The sequence below is a fragment of the Myotis yumanensis genome, unplaced genomic scaffold (assembly GCF_028538775.1).
Source record: "Myotis yumanensis isolate MYYU_CA2020_CCGP unplaced genomic scaffold, mMyoYum1.0.hap1 SCAF_2, whole genome shotgun sequence".
In the NCBI taxonomy this organism is placed as follows: Eukaryota; Metazoa; Chordata; class Mammalia; order Chiroptera; family Vespertilionidae; genus Myotis; species Myotis yumanensis.
This window is the reverse complement of record NW_027223753.1, coordinates 165,023,273-165,043,587: the sequence shown is the minus strand read 5'-3', so window position 1 is coordinate 165,043,587 and position 20,315 is coordinate 165,023,273. Positions and strand designations below refer to the sequence as shown.

The 20,315-nt window shown below is 38.0% G+C and overlaps 1 protein-coding gene across 4 annotated transcripts in view; it reads right to left on the bottom strand.

Moving 5' to 3' along the window:
- Nucleotides 1-20,315, bottom strand: part of ACAP2 (ArfGAP with coiled-coil, ankyrin repeat and PH domains 2) — a 142,941-nt gene that overhangs the window by 11,736 nt on the left and 110,890 nt on the right. For 2 of the 4 annotated variants that reach the window (XM_070406524.1, XM_070406525.1), the window contains 9 exons: nt 12,072-12,280; nt 11,669-11,738; nt 9,737-9,828; nt 7,714-7,898; nt 7,207-7,311; nt 6,729-6,821; nt 4,020-4,207; nt 3,505-3,614; nt 1,398-1,508 (listed from right to left, as the gene is read on the bottom strand). In XM_070406524.1, coding sequence (XP_070262625.1) covers nt 1,398-1,508; nt 3,505-3,614; nt 4,020-4,207; nt 6,729-6,821; nt 7,207-7,311; nt 7,714-7,898; nt 9,737-9,828; nt 11,669-11,738; nt 12,072-12,280 — 1,163 coding nt within the window. The remainder of the gene's footprint in view (nt 1-1,397; nt 1,509-3,504; nt 3,615-4,019; nt 4,208-6,728; nt 6,822-7,206; nt 7,312-7,713; nt 7,899-9,736; nt 9,829-11,668; nt 11,739-12,071; nt 12,281-20,315) is intronic. The other 2 variants (XM_070406526.1, XM_070406527.1) reach the window with 1 other exon arrangement.

Here is a 20,315-nt window from a genome sequence, read left to right as displayed (position 1 = left end):
CTTCTAACATGCTCTCTCTGGCAACTACTGCAGCATCTAAAATGGGCTTTTCCTATCTTCAGAGTACCATGAATCCCTTCCATTTCCATTTTCAACCACTGCGTCAATTAATAATAGCAACATAATTTTCCTTTTAGTATTTGGACTTTTCAAAGAGGACATCTATTTTCAAAAATTTTTAAGTGAAACTAAAGTCCTTACACAAAGTAATATGAGGAAATTTAGTTAACTTGGAAACAGCTATCTTTGGGAAGAGGGGCCTTTACTGTAAGAGTTGCCTGGGAACCCTGCAAAACCAAGATTTGTTTCTCTATACCATTTCTGTCTTTTCTTTAATAACTTACCTTTCTCTAATTGTAAATCTACAATGATTTAAATTTCCCTACAATAGCCTCCACAGTAACATAACTCCTCCAGTATGGAAAGGAAGTTGAGTACAGAGAAAATATGCTTTTTTAAAATTTTTTTATTCAGCAGTGACATATGACAAGCCAAGAATTCTCAGTGGGAGCTCAGGAGTTCAAGGCAGTCGTGGGATTTTCTCTTTTAAGTGACTGAGATTTAGTCATGTGAATGGAACTGTCTCTACTTATATAACAAAGGATCAACCATTCTGGGCTTCATTCAGCCCAGAATAGAATGAAAAAGTGACTTCATACAACATATGCTTGAGATTTCCTACATAATAATGACATGTAAGTGAAAACGCATTTCTTGATTCCAAGTGTAACAATTAACTTTTATCTAATATGAAAATCAAATTAAGACCTCAAAAATCATTCCTTAACAGATCATATTAAATTGTATTCAAACATTCAAAAACAAGTACTTTTATCTTAAAATAGAGTCTTCTTTTAAAAATAAGTACAAACAAATCCTTAAGTATCACTGCCCAAAAGCAATGCAACTGCAAAAGTTACTAACACCAATGTAGATGTCCCCCCTACATATAATCCTGATTCTCAAAGTAGCAGAGTAATTGCCTGTTACTGTACCAATCCAATCCCCATCCCAATATGTACTAAGAGTTAAATAATCCATTTTAGAGAAATCACGGGTTTTCTGTTTCTATTGGTCATGAAGGATAACAGAGGTGGCTAAGAACATGGGTTTTAAGGCCAGAATTCTTGGTTTCAAATTCCAGCACTACCACTTACTAGTTTTTCAAATTATCTGTGGCTTGATTTCCTTATAAAATGAGGTTAATAATAATAACATCTTCCTCACAGGGTTGTGAAAACCAAGATCATGTAGTAAAGTGCTTAATACATTTATTTTACTTAGAGAAGTATATGGTATATGTAAATAACTGGCCAAGTTTAAAGTTCATACCTACAAAGGAAACCCCACCCAAGTCCTATAGTGTACGGGAAATAATGAAGTAAAAAAACACTTACAAGGTCACTATATCAGCATTGGCTGCTTCCACAGCTATAGTTAACGGGTCTTTCCCTTCTTCATCAGTGGCATGTTGATTGGCACCTCGTTTTAGGAATAAACATACCTGCCTTTTTAAGCAAACAGTATTTTTGAGATAAAGTCAATAAGAAAGAAATTAGTATTTACCTTAAAAAATAAAAAGCACTACCTAACTTAAAGAAATAATATTTTGATTAGTAAATTCTTATTCATTCTAAAAATGACCTCTAACACTCTTTTTGAACACTGACTCTAAGAATAAAAATTTACCATAATCAGCATTTTACAAGTCTATTTAACCTGGTACTATATAGTACAGTAGGATTGTAAATTATGGTCCCTACCCTCAAAGAATATCATAAAAAGATGTACACAGATACATACAAAGTTAAAACAAACTCAATCAATTTGGGAAAGAAGGAAGCCAAGGTAATGTTAACATCTTCTATAAAAATAAAAGCATAATATGCTAATTAGACCAGACGTCCTTCTGGACAACCTTCTGGACAAAGCTGGGGCTTCGAGGGAAACCTGGGTCCCGGGTGCCAGAGGGAAGCCAGTGCCGGCAGCGGGGGAAGGAAGTCCTACTCTTGCACAAATTTCGTGCATCGGGCCTCTGGTCATAATATAATACAATAGCAGAGTGGGAAGTAATCCTCCCACTATATTTCACAAATATTGTAACTTGAAGAAATTGATAAAAATGAAAAAAATATGAGATGAATAAATGGAGTCCATGACGTAAAATGGGAAGAAGTATGATTGTTTAAGAAGAAAATACAAAGAATGAGTTAAATGCTATCATTTCTAAGTATAGAAAAGTTTTTATGATGAAGTTATTGAACTGAATCTCTTTACTGACAGAGGGAACATAAGTAATAGAAGATACTATAAATAAACAGAAAAAAGAACAGTTTGCTTGTCAAGGTAATAAGAATTGGATAGGCCCGGCCAGTGTGGCTCAAAATGGTTTAATGTCAACTCATGGTTCGATTCCCAGTCGAGGTACATACCCATCCCCAGTGGGGGCTGTGCAGTAGGCAGTGGATCGATGATTCTATCTCATCATTGATATTTCTATCTCTCTCCCCCTTTCCCTTCCTCTTTGAAAATCAATAAAAACATTTTTTTTAAAAAAGAATTGGTTATCTTTGAAATGATTAAAGAACAATCACCCATTCACAAACTTTTCAAATAAGGCTAACAATCTGACTTCATTTGTGCACTCTAATAGAAAATATGTTTTCATGGCATTACTGTTTTGTGAGTCTAAATATTGCTCCAGAAGTTGCAATATCAATAGCACAGACTAAAAATTTACCTTACAATTTGACTTTGGATACCCTGTGGGAAAACTAAAATGCCCCAAGTTACAAAGTCCCCCCAAAATGTGTTTGTTATGTACATGATGTATGTCTACGTGCTTAAATACACACACAGACTTAAAGTTGTCTGACAAAAATCACCATCATTTTACTATTTTAAATACTGAAATTAATCGATATAAATGACAAATGAATTTCAAAGTAAGTTTTGGAATTTTCTTATCTGAAAAGTAACAGATTTTTTTTTTATTGAGATTTTTTAAATTTCAAATTCCATCATGACAATTTAAGTTACAGGAAAGTGTAATTTTACAAACTCTACCTAATGGCCTTAATCTGAGAAAAAGTTTGTGATCTAGCAAAACACATTACTTTCATTACCAGAATTCTCTTCCATTAAGAAAAAAGAAAAAATGTGATAGCCCTGGCCTGGTAGCTCAGTTTGTTAGAGCATTGTCCCAATAATACAAGGTTGCAGGTTCGATCCCTAGTCAGGGCACATACAACAATCAACCAATGAATGTATAAATAAGTGGAACAATAAATAAATCTCAATATCTCTCTCACTCTCTTTCCCTCTCTCTCTCTCAAAAATCAATTTTAAAATTTTTTAAAGAAAAAAAAATTGAGTTTACATAAAGTGATTCTCAGAAATCACTACTAGCTCCTTCTATTTTCCAACCCATCTCTTAAAGCAAAACATTATTTCAAAGTAATTTTTCAAGTAAAACCTACTTAAATATGTAGCACTACAGCTTACCCGGTGTGCCCTAAGACGGTGGCATGGTGCAGTGGTCCCCGCCCTTGTACATCTCTTTGGTTTACATTAGCACCATTCTGTAGGAGAAACTCGCACGTCACCAAAGAGCCCTTAGAGGAAAGAAGAAAACAAAAAACAAAATATTTCCATTAAAAACAGTGTTTACTTTATTCTAATAGTCTTTCTATTTCATTCTCCTCTAAAGAGAAAATACCCCCCAGCAAAAGCAGAAAAATGATAAATTACATTATTTCTTCCCAAGAACTACTTCTAATAAAGATTCAATTTGCAGTTTGCAATCTAGCAAAACACACTTTCATTACCAGAATTCTCTTCCATTAAGGAAAAAACAAATCAAGTTCACACAATCAAAGTGATGCCCAGAATCACTACTAGCTTCTTCGATTTTCCAACCCATCTCTTAAAACAAAAAATAATTCTAAGGCCATGTTTCAAATGAATTGTGCTTTTACATGTTTAACTACTACTGAAAACCTCAAGGTACAAATGCATACCCCTAATACGGCCTGAATAAGTGGTGTTGCTTTGTTTTCCTCTGAATTAGCCCAGTTCACATCTGCACCATGAGCCAAAGCCTCAGCCATTTTAGGAAGATTTTTTTCATATGAAGCCCTATAAAGCTGGAGTCCTGGATTAAGATGTTGAGAGTCAAGAAACACAGAAGAATCTTGCCTTTCTCCCTCTGAAAAGCAAACACAAACACATCATTAAAAACTAGATCTGGAGGTAGGAAAGAATGGGAAGTTATTATTTCATAGGCACAGCATTTTAGTTTTGTAAGATGAGTTCTGTGGATGAATAGTAGTGACAGTGATTCACATCAATGTGAATTAACCCTTTTCGGTCCAACTTTGAGGCTGACTCGACAGACCAGGCACTAGGAGCAAGTCCAACGCTGAGCAATAAGAACATTAAAAAGTTCAACATTCAATCCCGTCAATTAATTTGGACCAGACTGTTTGAATTCCAAAAATAACATTGGACCGCAAAGGGCTAAGACTTAATGCTGAACAATGACTCTCATCATTGATATTTCTATCTCCCTCTCCTTTCCCCTCTGAAATCAATAAAAATATCTCTATATATGTAAAAAGCTAATGTGATGTGTCTGTCTGAATGGTAGCTATGACATGTACTGACCACCAGGGGGCAGACACTCAATACAGAAACTGCCGTGACATGCACTGGGCATTTACAGAGAAATGGCACCATGAACCTGGCGCCCACAAAGCAACACTTGGCTTCCTGCAAGTGGGACACAGGCCTCACCACCACCCCAGAGCAACAGTGCACGAAATTGCAGCCGACGCTGCTGTGACCCCATGGCGCAAAATGTGGCCCACAGCCCACCCCAGCTTGGATACGGTCGCTGTGGGTGCTGGGTAATGACATCACATAGCAATGCCTGGCTTCCTCTCCCTAGTGACTAGCCTCCTTGGAGTTTCTTCAGCCTAGGAATGCAACTTGCTTTATAGCCAGGTGCAAATATTTTACACTTTAACCAAATGTCTGAAGCATTTTCCTGTGCCTCATCTCATTTGATCCTCACAGAAGTCCTGGAGTAGGTAGATAGGAGACTCGGTGGAATCCTATTTTCTTTTCATTAGCCAGAAAACGGAGATTTATAAAGCTTAGAAACTTGACCCTACTGAAAAGAAGTAAGAAATGGTGGAAATTGGAAATGACTTCAGGTTTTCTCACTGCGCAGAATATAGTCAAACACTGCTGCAGTTAAATATTTTACCCTTTGTCCTCCCTGCATGATCTACAAGAATAATCTGCTTCGTGTTGATATTTACTGCTCTGTTGCTGACAACTACCTGAAAGAGAAGTTGGGATACTTCACTGGGCTGGAAAAAGTTTAGCTAAATTAGGAAGCAGGTCTAATTAAGCAAGTTTATTCTATATCTATAAAAGGCTAAGTTGACTCGTGCATGTGCAATACATATAAATCTCTCACTGGCGCCAATCACAGGCGTGTTTCAATCTGTCATTGTCAATCGTGAATTTGGTTGACACTTCTATTATAGAGAAAGGGCGAATAGCAATATTAAAATATTTCTTCTAATTAATTTTCTTTCAATGTGCATGAATTCATGCACCGGGCCACTAGTATTTTAAAAAAGACTTAATGCCACTGAACTGTACACTTTAATATGTTTAAGATAAATTTTACATTATGTATAATTTGCCACAATTGTTTAAATGAACTCTTAACTGTATCACAATGTGAAAGTTGTGGCATAAGAAATGACTAATTTAACAAAATGAGCTGATTTCACAAAGATACTTTACTTTCAATAGACTAATCATTCCCCAGTCAACCTCTCTTATAAACATATCAATTAGTATGTCAGCCTTTTGTGTTCTTGCCAGCATCCAATAGGTAGGTTAATTACTCTGTATTAGATTAAAATTAGGTATATTCCTATAAGCCTGGACTTAAACACTCAAAAGAGGCAGTAAGAATCCCTAAAGAATTTTACTACCAGATGACACCTTACTTTATTCCTAGGATAATCCAATACCATCACAATTTGCAGTATAAGCAATTCACATAATGTGAAGAACATTTACTACCCTGAGTATTCTGCAATGCCCAAATCACTAAATATGAAGGAGGAAATATAGGAGTAAAGTACAGGTCAGTAAAGCACAAAAAAATCTAAAGGGAGAGAGTTGCTGATATCTTCCTCCTGATAAGAAAAAACCGCCACAAAGAAAGAAAAGAGTAATAAAGACATACAGTCCATGTGAATTAAAAGTTATCCTTAGCTAGCCCTGAATGGTAGCTCAGTTGGTTAGAGTGTTGTCCCAATATGCCAAGATTGTGGGTTTGATCCCGGTCAGGGCACATATAAGAATCAACCAATGAAGGCATGAATAAGTGGAACAACAACAAAAATCTCTCTCTCTCTCTCTCTCCCTCCCTCCCTCTCAAATTAATCAATAAAAAAATTTTAAGAAAAGGCACTTCTAAGACAAGGCACTTATAGCATGTATCATGAAGTTCAGAAGAATGTACAGCTAGGAGATAACTTTCAAATATAAAAAGAAATAGCTGCTTTTCATTTAATTGTATTACTCCTTCTTCCAAAAAACTAACCACTTCCTTTAGAAACGATTTAATCAAGACTAGGCATTTAACACACATATTTTTCAGCAAATAATACCAATTAACACTGAATTTCACCAAAACTCACCAGGCTCATATAAACTATTGGCTGACACTGTAGAGGGTAAAGATTCTCTTCCATCATCAGAGCTCTGCTGGATTCCACTGTCATTACTTTTGACTGTTTTTAAGAAAAATCAGCTAGTGGTTAAAAAAAATGCCTTTAAGAAAACAACCTCCCACAAACAACGAAGTTTTAAAATGAACTCTGATACATCAATGGGAACTCAGCCGTCACCAGTAGAGTACATTTAATACAATTTTAATCCTTTTGAGCACTTAGCTTATCAAAATATGAATCAAGCACAAAAACTGAAAATAAGTTTATTTTCAGAGTTGTAACACATCTCATTACCCCATAATATGTAAGGTGTAGTAAAAAGCATTTATTGTATGACTGTAAGTAATGTGTAATTCTGAGACAATGGGTAACATCTAGAGAAATGGCCACACCGCACAATGACCACTGGCACAGACTTGGAATGCTCCACAAGAGTAGTACTTACTACTACGTAGTTTTGAAGAAGTATCAAAGTAGGAGAAGAGTGAATCTAGCTCATCAGGACAGAACAGAGACTCCCGCCTGGCCTCGTCGCTATTTACAGCAACCACTGGGGACATGCAAGTTAGCAAAGCACAAAGCAGGCCATAAGAAGGGAAAAGGGCAGGAAAAAAACGTTATTGGGAAAAATTTAGGAGGGAAAAATAGGAAGGATGTTAGGTGGTTAATCAGATATTTAGGGCTTTCTGCCATGATAGATTTATAATTCCCATCTCCCCTTGCACTTTAAGCAGTTTTATTCCTTAGAATATACACATTACCTAGAAATCGAATTACCAAGACCTATTTAAATTTAATAGTTTTAAAGACATAGAAATCCAATTTTTCCTTAGAATATGTAGAAGAAAACAGGTTTTTAGCACTTAAAAATCTACAATGGCTATTAATTCAGAGATTAAGAAAGTGACATCAGTGTATAAAAATATTTATATACGCAAGTAAGTTGTAATACCTGAACTTTGGGGAGATGCTCTAACTTGGTCACCTGGCCCAAATTTAGGAATGCTTAGCCTCTTTTCTTCACAACTTTTGGAGATCATCTTTTTTTCCTGATCAGGAGGTGATGATGATATAGAACATTTATCCACAAATTTCCTCTCCACATATTTTGCTTTGATATATGCCTCTTTCTCCTGTCTGGTAAACATAAAAATGTCATGATGTTCTGCTTGATCTCTGAGCATGACTAACACTGAAAAGCAGCCATTATACATTGACTAATGCAAAGAAAGTCAGTAAATGTAATACTAGTTAAAACAGAATTTGTGACATTATGCCAAGTTTTTCTTCCAAATATTTAATGAGCTATGATTTCATGTTCAAATCAAATACAAATAACAAACTAACTTAAAAATCAAATATTAACATGGCATTCTTTTTCTCTTAATTTCTGTACTCATTCATTTCTCTACATAGTCCTTTGTGCTTTAATTTCGAATTTACTCCAATAATGTCATATACTGAACTATCACTATTGATAGTCATAATTTTTCATAAGACAACTACTTTAAAACACAACATTTCTAAGTTACGGGGAAAAAGATATCACATTTTAAACTTTTGATTTCTCATCAATAAAAGTATAATATGCTAATTAGACCGGAGGAAAGCCCGGGTCCTGGGTGCCTGTGGGTGGCCAGAGGGAAGCCAGCCCGGATCCTGAGTGCCTGTGGGCAGCCGGAGGGAAGGAAGGCTTACTCTTACACAAAAATTGTGCATCAGGCCTCTAGTAGGATTACAAATGCCAAGCCTGTTCTATACCTTTTCCTGTATATTTTTCAAATGCTTAGGTCTTTGACTAAAATAGAATATTTCAAGGTCTAAAGTAACTCAAAAAGCCATGCTTTAGTAAATAAATAATCTGATTTAAGTGATATTGGTTTAGAGAGCAGTAACATTAAAACAGTATTGCCCTAACTGGTTTGGCTCAGTGGATAGAGCGTCGGCCTGCGGACTGAAAGGTCCCAGGTTCAATTCCAGTCAAGGGCATGTACCTTGGTTGCGTGCACATCCCCAGTAGGGCGTGTGCAGGAGGCAGCTGATCGATGTGTCTCTCTTATCGATGTTTCTAACTCTCTATCCCTCTCCCTTCCTCTCTGTAAAAAATCAATAAAATATATTTAATTAAAAAAAAACAGTATTGGTTATACATAAGAATTTAGTCAAATGTAAAACCCCAACATAGGGTTATGACAAATAAAATTTTAATGCTAAAAGTAGTGATAGACTAAAAACAACATCAAAAAACAAAACAAGGTTCTAGTCAGTTTGGCTCAGTGGATATAGCATCAGCCTGCGGACTGAATGGTCCTGGGTTCGATTCTGGTCAAGGGCACATGCCTGGGTTGCAGACTCAATCCCCAGTAGGGGGCATGCAGGAGGTAGCCGATCAATGGTAGTCTTTCATTATTGATGTTTCTATTTCTCTCTCCCTCTCCCTTCCTCTCTAAAAATCAATAAAAATAAACAAGTTATGTATCTTGAAGGCACTCTTAGCCACTTTATTTAATGAGCCTCCATATACAGAAATGGAAGTATAATTTCAAACTCAGCAATTAAGTACTTTCCATTACCTTGCCACCTTTAATTCTACACCATAACACTATGTATAAAGCATGTGATTAACAAATATTTGCTTAAGTCTCACTATGTAAAATTATTCATTGTACATAGTAGAAACTTAATCCTTAGACACATTAATGAACAGATTATCTCTTTTTAAATGGAACTATGGTCTACTTTAACTGCCAAGAGTTTTTACATTCCTATGTAGAACTTTAATTTTTAAGATTCTTATCTGGAGACTATAATTGATTGATCAGTAAAAAAAATTAGCTATGGGTTAACAGAAGCAGTAATGATCTCTTCTAAACAGTCTGTTACAGTATTACATATCAATTATGGTGAAATAAAATCATAGCTATATTTCTGATTAGGGAAAAAAAGATAACACATTAAAACAACTAAAATAGTACCTTTGTCCTGGTTGTGGTTTCTTTATTCCCATTTTTTCTACTTTAGCCTCATAAACTCGATTTATAACATCATTCCCCAACTCACACATAAGCTGTTTGGCAGAAAAACAAAAAAAAATAAGCTAGAAATTCCTAAAATATTATAAAAGTCATTAAAGCAAGTACAGCCAGTAAATTCCTTTTGCATATTCTGCAACTGCTCATCCCACAAAGAAGTTTACTTTTAAAGCAAAATGAAACAAAAGCTGAGCGCAATATCACCATTTGCCATTCTTCAGCAAAATACCTCTCCTAGAGAATTACCACTCCTACAAGAAAGGGTTTCTCCTCTCCCATCTTCTACTAGTTTTCTATTCCACCATGGCTAGCACAATCCTGTATATTATTCACAATGTCTGGCCAATTAAATGAAAAAAGAAGTGTAAGGCCAGACAGGAAAAGTTTTAAATAACTCAGAACTGAAGTAAACTATTTTCTTCTTATACTTCATATATAAATATTTCAAAATATTTTGTTTAAAAGCTTGTCTTGTTTTTTTAATGCATCACAGTTGTGTTTCAAACAAATTTTCTAAATTGGATCCATTGAGATCATATCTACACAGAAAGTTGATGGAGCAATTAGATTTCTTCCCCTCTTACCCCACTTTCTTCACCTCTGAATTAATAACAATTCAAAATTCACACAAGAAGTAATTTTGATAGAAAACACAGGTTTATAATTAAAAATTGTAAATTTTTTATTGATTCATAAAATATACAGTATAGGGTTATGTATGGAATAGCATATTGGGTAAATGGCCTCCACGGCTTTGCTGGCACATACGCACTCTTTTGTTATTGCCTGAGCAGCCGCATTTTCGAAGAAGAATGGTCTGATGATGCCTCCAGCCCAAAATCTGCACCAAACAGTGACACGCTGTGGATGCATTTGTTTCTCAACAATCACTCGTGGATTTTCTGAACCCCAAATGCGACAATTTTGTCGATTAACCAAGCCATCAAGATGAAAATGAGCCTCATCGAAATTTAGCCACATTTATGCAAAACGGTCATGGAAAATTTCAACAAAAGAGTGCGTATGTGCCAGCAAACCCATGGAGGCCATTTACCCAATATGCTATTCCATACATAACCCTATTCTGTATACTTCATGAATCAATAAAAAGTTACAATTTTTAATTATAAACCTATGTTTTCTATCAAAATTACTTCTTGCGTGAATTTTGGGACACTCTTTATTTTACTTTACATAGTTGAGAGGATTACCAATTTATTTACAGATTGAAATAAAAGCACAAGCACATTAAGAAGACAATTTTCAGACAAAATAAATGAAAAGTATATTACAATCTTTAAACTAAATGGGTGGAATTAAAAGGAGTATAGTATTAACTTATGAGTTTTGTAAGTCATATCAGAAACCCAGATGTGATCTAAAATTATTTATGACATTTTCATAGATATGAATCCTCACACATGGAAAAAGGATGCCTTGGTTTGATGGCTACTACCCTGACAAATGTAAATTTGCAAATAGTCCTATGCTACACCCAATGGAAACAACATAATATGCCAATTCATAATGGAGCTTACTATAGCAATATGTCTCATATTTTTATCGAGAATTTATATTAATTATAAAATATTAAAATTAAGGCACAGAGCCTATGATATTTTTTGAGAAAGCATAAAAATGTAGGAATGCTAGTTTCCTTAAAAAGTGAACTGACTTGGAGTTAAGAGTGCTAAATAAACTTAGCAATTTTTAAAACCCAATATGAAAATACCCGATTTGTCAAAATAGCCACAGAAATGTTCCAAAACAACACAGTTCACTGTTAGCATTGAGAAACTCATATATTTGTAAACCAAGATTCTAAATTCCTTTTATGTGGAAATATGAAACATTTTAAAGCAAATATTTTTTTACCTTTAAAAGTTCAGGCTCCCACGTGTCTAAAGTTAAAGAACGTACTTTTGAAAAATGAACTCCAAGACTCCTAAGTGGGAAAAGACTTTGTTAATATACAAAACTATCAACCTTGATTTGCTTTTTATGCAAATTATTTTCTCTTACAATGTGACAGTCTCTAATAAAGCCCTCAACACACATATAAACAGGAATACACCTTCTGATTTAATACAATAAATGGTAAACCAAAGTCCTCAAAAGCTCTTCACAAGCCAGAATTGTATCCACTTTACAAAGGTAAAAAGATATAAACTAGCAGTCAAATTAGGCAAGTGGAAAAGGCCCTCTAACTAATGGGACATGATAATTTACATGTATGTTTATCCAAAAGAAGTCTCTCGCCCTGGGCAGGCCTACTCACCGGTGAATTCCAGAACACTCGATACACAGGGTGATGCCCAGGTTGATGCTGGCCCACCGTGGGTCTGCCAGGCCACAGTCACAGCAGCTGGCATTGCCAGGGATACACTGGACTCGCTGCAGTGCACTTTCCCCTTTCAATAATTTATCTTTTGACTCATTTCCAGAATCCAGGCTTCCTGTGGATGGAGATGATTTCTTATCCAGCTTCTAAAAAATTAAAAATTATTTGTTTTTGTCTTCGTTTTAAAAAAGATTGTAATACCATGCTGCACACTATAGGCTCCAAACAAAAGTTTCTGGTCAATAAATTGAAGCCTATTATGGACCTAAACCAGGCACTGGTAGAAGCATTAGAGATTTAAGAATGGAATGAGAGCCCTGGCCAGTGTGGCTCAGTTGGTTGGAGCATCATCTTATACATCAGAAGGTGGCAGGTTCAATTCCTTGTCAGAGCACATACCAGGTTGCCAGCTCAATCCAGAGTCTCCCTTCCTCCCTCTCTAGATAAATTTGTTTTAAATGGAAAGATACAGGTTCCTCTATCAACTGGCTTTTGGTCTTGTGGGGAAAATATATACACACTGAATAATTATAAAGGCAGTGTTTACTAAAATACATTTCATTTTCAAAATTGAGCTATCAGCTGTTAAAGTGTGTATACATTTTGGGGGGATATCCTGTATAAACAATGAAAACATATTTATATATATTTATATATGTATATATAATATTTATGTAAATATATATAAACTGGTACAATGAAAATAATATACCAGAATATGTATTTACATATATTTATACAAATATACACATGTATAAACTGATACAATGAACATATGTACAAAATATGAGGTCAAAGAGAAACAAGAACACTAAATGTGTAAAATGATAAAACAGAGGGACTAAACATGAAACTACTAACTCAAGAAAAAAATAAATATTATTTTATACAAGGTTTTTCCAAGGTATTCAATGAACTGCAAGCAAGTTGTTTAAACTACCTCAGTGAATAACAGAGCATGGCCTTTTACTAAAGAACAGATCAGTTACATAATTATAATTACAGTGAATCAACAATAGAATACACAGTATCTAAAAATGTCATGGGCTATTAAGAAAAGCAAAAGGTGACAGATGAGCAAAAGGCTAATTTCTTAAGTTTATAGCAAAGTCTATACCAATAATAGAAACATGTAGTTTGGGGGTCCTAAGCAATTAAACATACGGCCTAAAAAGTATTCGAGTTTAAAAACATTTCAACAAGCTAGTATTTTAGTAAAGAATCATTAGAAATATAATTTGGCCTTTGTTTTGCCCTTGTGAAAACTCAATTCAATAGCCATTAGTTGGGGCCAAGCAAAAAAAATAGTTGGAGTATTGTCCATAGAGGACTGAGCTGGGTGGGGAGGATATCTCTAAATGAAAACACCACCATGTTGGATCCCAAACAGGATAAGGAGGGTATCTGCATAAGGAGGGAGCCCAGCAAGGGAAGAAAGACCTAGAGGAAGGGGATAAGTGTGGAGAAGGAGTGCCACACTGTAATGTGTCACAGCCAGAGTGGGGTGAGGGGGCAGGTGGCAGCAGAGAAAGGACATTGCTTACATATAGGGGAAACTGATCATGTAAACAAAAATGTTGAAATTAATGGGAGCTAAATTTCTCACTACTGAGAAAGAAGTTATTCATAAGAAAGGGAAAGAATTAGAACAAATCCCATTGTATTAGATTGGAACTGGAGATACCAACAGGCACAATATTGGTTTTCAATATAAATAGATTTATAAAGAAATATAGATTTACTTGTTTATTTATTTATCTTGGTTTCTAAAAACCATTCTCCACCAAAAGGAACTAGGTCTCTTTAAGGAAAGTTAATCTCAGAGCTGGTGCAGAGAAAGGACAAGATGAACCTGAAACATCTCATCATCCTAGGAAGTTTGGAAGAACTCAAAGACTGATGGGACCATGTCAAAAGGATACAGAAGCCACGGCTCTATTGGCCAAACTTGAGTCAATTTGTGCAACAAAACAAATAATGATGGTAATGGATTTTAACACATTGAATAAAATCATAGCCTATGCTGACATAATAAAAAAAATTCAGCCCAGCCGGCTTGGCTCAGTGGTTGAGCTTAGACCTATGAACTGAGAGATCACAGTTCCATTCCCAGTCAGGGACATATGCCTGGGTTGCAGGCTCGATCCCCGGTGTGGGGCATGCAAGAAGCAGCCGATTAATGATTCTCTCTCATCACTGATGTTTCTCTCTCCCTTCCTCTCTGAAATCAATAAAAATATATTTTTTAAAAAATTCAAAGCCTGATAAGGAACAGAATATTTACATAATCTCCAAATACCACAAAATACTATTAAGAAAACTTTGCAGTAAAGAAGTCTAACAGACACCACCTTAATCAAATTACCCCAGTTAATATCACCAATAATGAGACAAATCAAAATCAAATGCGACCTGAGAGGACACAGTGAGAAGAACACAGCATCAACTATATAATACTAGAGGCCTGGTGCACCGGTAGTGTTCCTAGGCCTAGCTGGTGATCAGGGTCGATCTGTGGGGGCACCAGTGGCCCCTCTCCCCCGCCTGCACCGCCTTGGCCAGCCTGGCGTCACCCGCTCGGCAGCCCCACCCCCTGCCACAACTACTGGTCACCTTCCTCTGTGGGGCAACCAGCAGGGCGATCGGGGGGTCCCCACTGGAACCTGCCTTGGCTGGCCTGTGGCCTGAGGGCTGGGGGCAGCTCCTGCATTGAGCATCTGCCCCTTGGTGGTCAGTGCATGTCACAGCAAACGGTCCTTCTGCTGATCATTCCGCTGTCCAGTCGATTTGCATATTAGGCTTTTATTATATAGGACTAGAGGCCCAATGCACGAATTTTGTGCAAGAGGCTTGGCCCTCGCAGCTGCAGCAGCCTGCCTCAGCCCTTGCAGCCCTGGCTTTGTCCGAAAGGTCATCCAGAAGGACGTTCGGCTGTCCGGTCTAATTAGCATATTACGTTTTTATTATTATAGACTAGAGGCCCGGTGCACAAAATTCGTGCAGGGGGGCTGGGGTCCTCAGCCCGGCCTGCACCCTCTCCAATCCGGGATCCCCTTGCAATCTGGAACCACTGGCTCCTAAATGCTCACCTGCCTGCCTGCCTGATGCCCCTAACTGCTCCTCTGCCAGCCTGATGGCTCTAACTGCTCTCCCCTGCCAGACTGATCACCCTAACTGCTCTCCCCTCCTGGCCTGATCGCCCTAACTGCCTAACTGCTCTCCCCTGCCAGCCTGATCCCCCTAACTGCTCTCCCCTCCTGGCCTGATCGCCCTACCTGCCTAACTGTTCTCCCCTGCTGGCTTGATCCCCCCTAACTGCCCTCCCCTAACAGCCTGATTGCCCTAACTGCCTAACTGCTCTACCCTGCTGGCCTGATCCCAACTGCCTATCTGCTCTCCCCTCCTCGCCTGATCACCCTAACTGCCTATCTGCTCTCCCCTCCTGGCCTGATCGCCCTAACTGCCTATCTGCTCTCTCCTCCTGGCCTGATCACCCTAACTGCCTATCTGCTCTCACTTCCTCTCCGTGCCCTTTGGACCCCCAGTGCAGGCGTGCTGAGAGCTCTCCGCCACGGCCTCAGCCCCATCGATTGGTTGTTATGTGATGGCATCCCGGCCAATTTGCATATTCCTCTATTATTAGTATAGATTCCTGCCAAAGATGCATAGCCTTGTGAGTAAACATCAGACAAACCCATACTAAGGGACATTCTACAAAATTAACTAGCCTATAGTCTTCAAAACTATCAAGGTCAAGAAGGTCAAAGTAAGATTCAGGAACTATTCCTGACTAACAGAAACCAAAGAATCATGACAACTAAATAATACCTGTGCTTCTGGATTGGATTGTTTTGCCATAAAGAACATTACTGGGACAACTGTTAAAACTTAAAGATATGTGGGAATCAAATGGTAGTAATTTACCAATGCTCATTTCTTGATTTTGATGGCTATCCCATGATTATATAGGAGGATATCCTAGGCTGTGGGAAATACTAAAGAAATAGTGAGTGATGGAGTTGCTAATCATGTTAGCAACTTACTCTGAAACCATTCAGGCCGAAAGTACTACACTGGGAACTTCTCTGTAAGTTTGAGATTATTTCAACATTTTAAAAGAAGAGATACAATCTTTTACTAGAACATGTTTGACAATGTGGACTCATAAGCAATTATCATATGGGGAAAGAATCTCAATATAATGCAGAAATCATTTGGTTTATTAGCAATTTCCCTCTATAAGCTAATGCTTTTGCGCCAAATTAGAGAAGTTGAAAGCAAAATACACTAACACATCAGAACTTGGACTAGTCATTTCAAGAAACACAGGACTCAACATGACACCCATCCCCCATTCCTGTTCTTGGTTCATTTTGGCCACATACTCTGATTTGAAAGTGTTTACTGCATTATGTATTTTGCCTCTGTTACCATAAATGAGTAACCTCAATTCTTCTGTACCCTCCCATTAAGCTATCTTTACCAATTTTTATTTTATTTTTTAAAATAGTTTTTACAGAAAGAGGAAGGGAGAGTGGGAGATAGAGACATATTTATGTGAGAGCGGAACATCAATCAACTGCCTTCTCCTTGCCTCCCTACCAGGAATTGAGCCCAAAACCTGGGCAATCAAACTGGCAACCTTTCGGTGCATAGGACAACACCCAACGAATTGATCCACGCTGGCCAAGGCTAGCATCACCAACTTTTAAAGTTAGGTCCTATCTATACTCTAGTATTCATTTACTATGAATTGAACTGTGCTAGTATTTCTACTAAGATTCTAAAGCTCCTGAAAGGATTCTAGTTACAAACTTACACAGGTTTTTAGGTCAGCCTTATCCCTATTTGTCCCATAATCCCTATTATTCTAGTGTATTATTTTGCATAACCCAGTTATTTCAGCAATGCCACCAGCTTCTTCAAAATGATCTGGATGCACACCTAACTTTATTTTCTCTCAAAACTGCTAAAAACTAGAGAATTTTTAAAAAGGCATTACCCAGGTCCCTTATTGGACGAAGATGTGATCATTTTGATAATCAAAAAGAATAATTATTACCCTAGCCAGTCTGGCTCAGTTAGAGCATCAGCCCGAGGACCGAAAGGTCACAGGTTCGATTGCTGGTCAAGGGCACATACCACGGTTGCAGGCTCAAGCCAGTTCAGGGTAGGTGTGGGAGGCAACCAATCAAAGTGTTTCTCTGACATCGACTTTCCTCTCTCTCCTCCCCTCCCCCCACATCCCTTCCAACCTCTCTGAAAATCAATGGAAGAATATCTTCCAGTGAGGATAAACAAAAAAAAGAGTAATTATTGTGATTAACTGGAACCCAACTTATTTGCAAAAATTCGTGAGTTGCTAAATTATACCCCAAAAACTAAATATCTGTTCCCACTTAAGGTAGCTATTAACCAAATGTGGTAATTAAAAGCAAAAAATTAGAATTAAACATTTATTATGGAAACTAAACAGCTCCAGATGACGAGGAAAGCTGTATTTCACATAAGAATACAAGTTAATAAATGTAGATGGGATGACAGAATTAGAAAATCATTTTTCAATTTCTAATGAAATAGCAAACTCGAGAAAACCAAGATGGCGGCATAGGTAAACACCGGAGATTGCTGCCTCGCACAACCACTTCAAAAATACAACTAAAAGACGGAATGGACATCATCCAGAACCACAGGAAGGCTGGCTGAGTGGAAATTCTACAACTAGGAGGAAAGAGAAAAGCATACTGAGACTCAGAGGAGGTGTAGTGCGGAAGTAAAATACAAAGGTGCAGAGGTGCATGCGGAGAGGGCTGGCGGCTGAGGACACGGTTGTCATTTTCAATTGGGAGGGAGTCTCAAGCTCTGAGCTCCAGTTCCGGGCGAGTCTCTGCGGACCCAGACTCATACGGGAGAAACTGGACTGTCTGGCATCGGTCGGAACTCGAGGGCAGCTTTCTCACGGAGGTGTTTGCAGCGATTGCTGGGACACTGAGAAGCAGGGCCTCTGAGGGCAGGACTGAGAGTAGCCATAACTGCTTGCTCTGCCCTGTTGATCCCCTAGGACCCCGCCCCGCCCAAGCCCTGCACCGAGGCTTTTGCATATGAAAGGCCTGGCCCTTTGCAATCTGATAATTACCTAACAAACTGCAGCTGGCCCAAGGCCCCAGGGCAACTTTCATTGCATCGCAGCTGGCTCCTGCTGGGTAGCCTCAGGCAAAGCCTAGATTAGCACCTCCATAGAGATCCAGGAGCCAGTGTGCCCTGTGGTCAGAGTGGGACCATCCAGATTGCAGCTCCTTGGATCCATAAAGAACACACTCAGGGGGCAGACTCAGTGACCACCAAAGCCCCATTGAAGCAAGTCTTGCCCCGGAAGGGTATCTCCAGCACAGAAGTTCTCCCACTGCAGACACAGCTGATTCTCACACCCAACTGGCCTGAAGGTCAATCCCTCCCAGTGTTACCTACAATAATCAAGGCTTAACTACAACAAGACTGTGCACAAAGCCCACAAGGGGGTGCACCAAGAGTGTCTACCTCAGGTAATTGGGGAGGCTGAGCCACTGGGCCCTACAGTACACCTAGCACAGAAAGCCACTCTACTGACACAGCGAAGCATAAAAAAAATGCCAAGACAAAGAAACAGGACACAAATGACAGAAATGGAGGAAAGCAAACTACTGGATATAGAGTTCAAAACCACACTTTTAAGGTTTTTCAAGAATTTTCTAGAAACCGCCGATAAACTTAATGAGAGCCTCAAGAAATCTAATGAGACCCTCGAGGTTGTGATAAAGGACCAACTAGAAATTAAACATACACTGACTGAAATAAAGACTATTATACAGATTCCCAACAGCAGACTAGAGGATCGCAAGAATCAAGTCAAAGATTTGAAATATGAAGTAGCAAAAAACACCCAACCGGAAAAGCAAAATGAAAAAAGAATCCAAAGATACGAAGATAGTGTAAGGAACCTCTGGGACAGCTTCAAGCGTACCAACATCCGAATTATAGGGGTGCCAGAAGAAGAGAGAGAGCAAGATATTGAAAACCTATTTGAAGAAATAATGACAGAAAACTTCCCCTACCTGGTAAAACAAATAGACTTACAAGTCCAGGAAGCACAGAGAACCCCAAACAAAAGGAATCCAAAGAGGACCACACCAAGACACATCCATAATTAAAATGCCAAGAGCAAAAGACAAAGAGAGAATCTTAAAAGCAGCAAGAGAAAGACAGTCAGTTACCTACAAGGGAATACCCATACGACTGTCAGCTGATTTCTCAACAGAAACTTTGCAGGCCAGAAGGGAATGGCAAGAAATATTCAAAGTGATGAATACCAAGAACCTACAACCAAGATTACTTTATCCAGCAAAGCTATCATTCAGAAGTGAAGGTCAGATAAAGAGTTTCACAGATAAGAAAAAGCTAAAGGAGTTCATCACCACCAAACCAGTACTATATGAAATGCTGAAAGGTATCCTTTAAGAAGAGGAAGAAGAAGAAAAAGGTAAAGATACAAACTATGAACAACAAATACACATCTATCAACAAGTAAATCTAAAAATCAAGTGAATAAATAATCTGATGAATAGAATAAACTGGTGATTATAATAGAATCAGGGGCATAGAAAGGGAGTGGACTGACTATTCTTGTGGGGGAAAGGGATGTGGGGGATGCGGGAAGAGACTGAACAAAAATCGTGCACCTATGGATGAGGACAGTTGGGGGGATGAGGGCAGAGGGTGGGGTGGGAAACGGGTGGAGGGGAGCTATGGGGGGAAAAAGAGGAACAACTGTAATAATCTGGACAATAAAGATTTAATTAAAAAAAAGAACAGGAAAAAAAAGAAATAGCAAACTCAGCTGTTAAACCATTCAATGAATAGTTGATGGGGAGATTTTATGAGGGTGAAAGTAACAGGAAGTAGATGTGTTATACAAAATAACAAGACAGAATGGAAACAAGGGAGAAAATGGAGGAATCACATTGTCATTTGGAGGAATCACATTGTCACTTCTCAAATCCAGTATGTCCATTTCGTCTTCACACAGAAGCCTGATCTCAGGATTAGCAATGGTTGCATAACCAAATATTGTGCCTCCTGTTGCAACATGAAGCATACGCACCACCCATTATGTAATCTTAAGGCATGGAAACAATTAACCTGGTC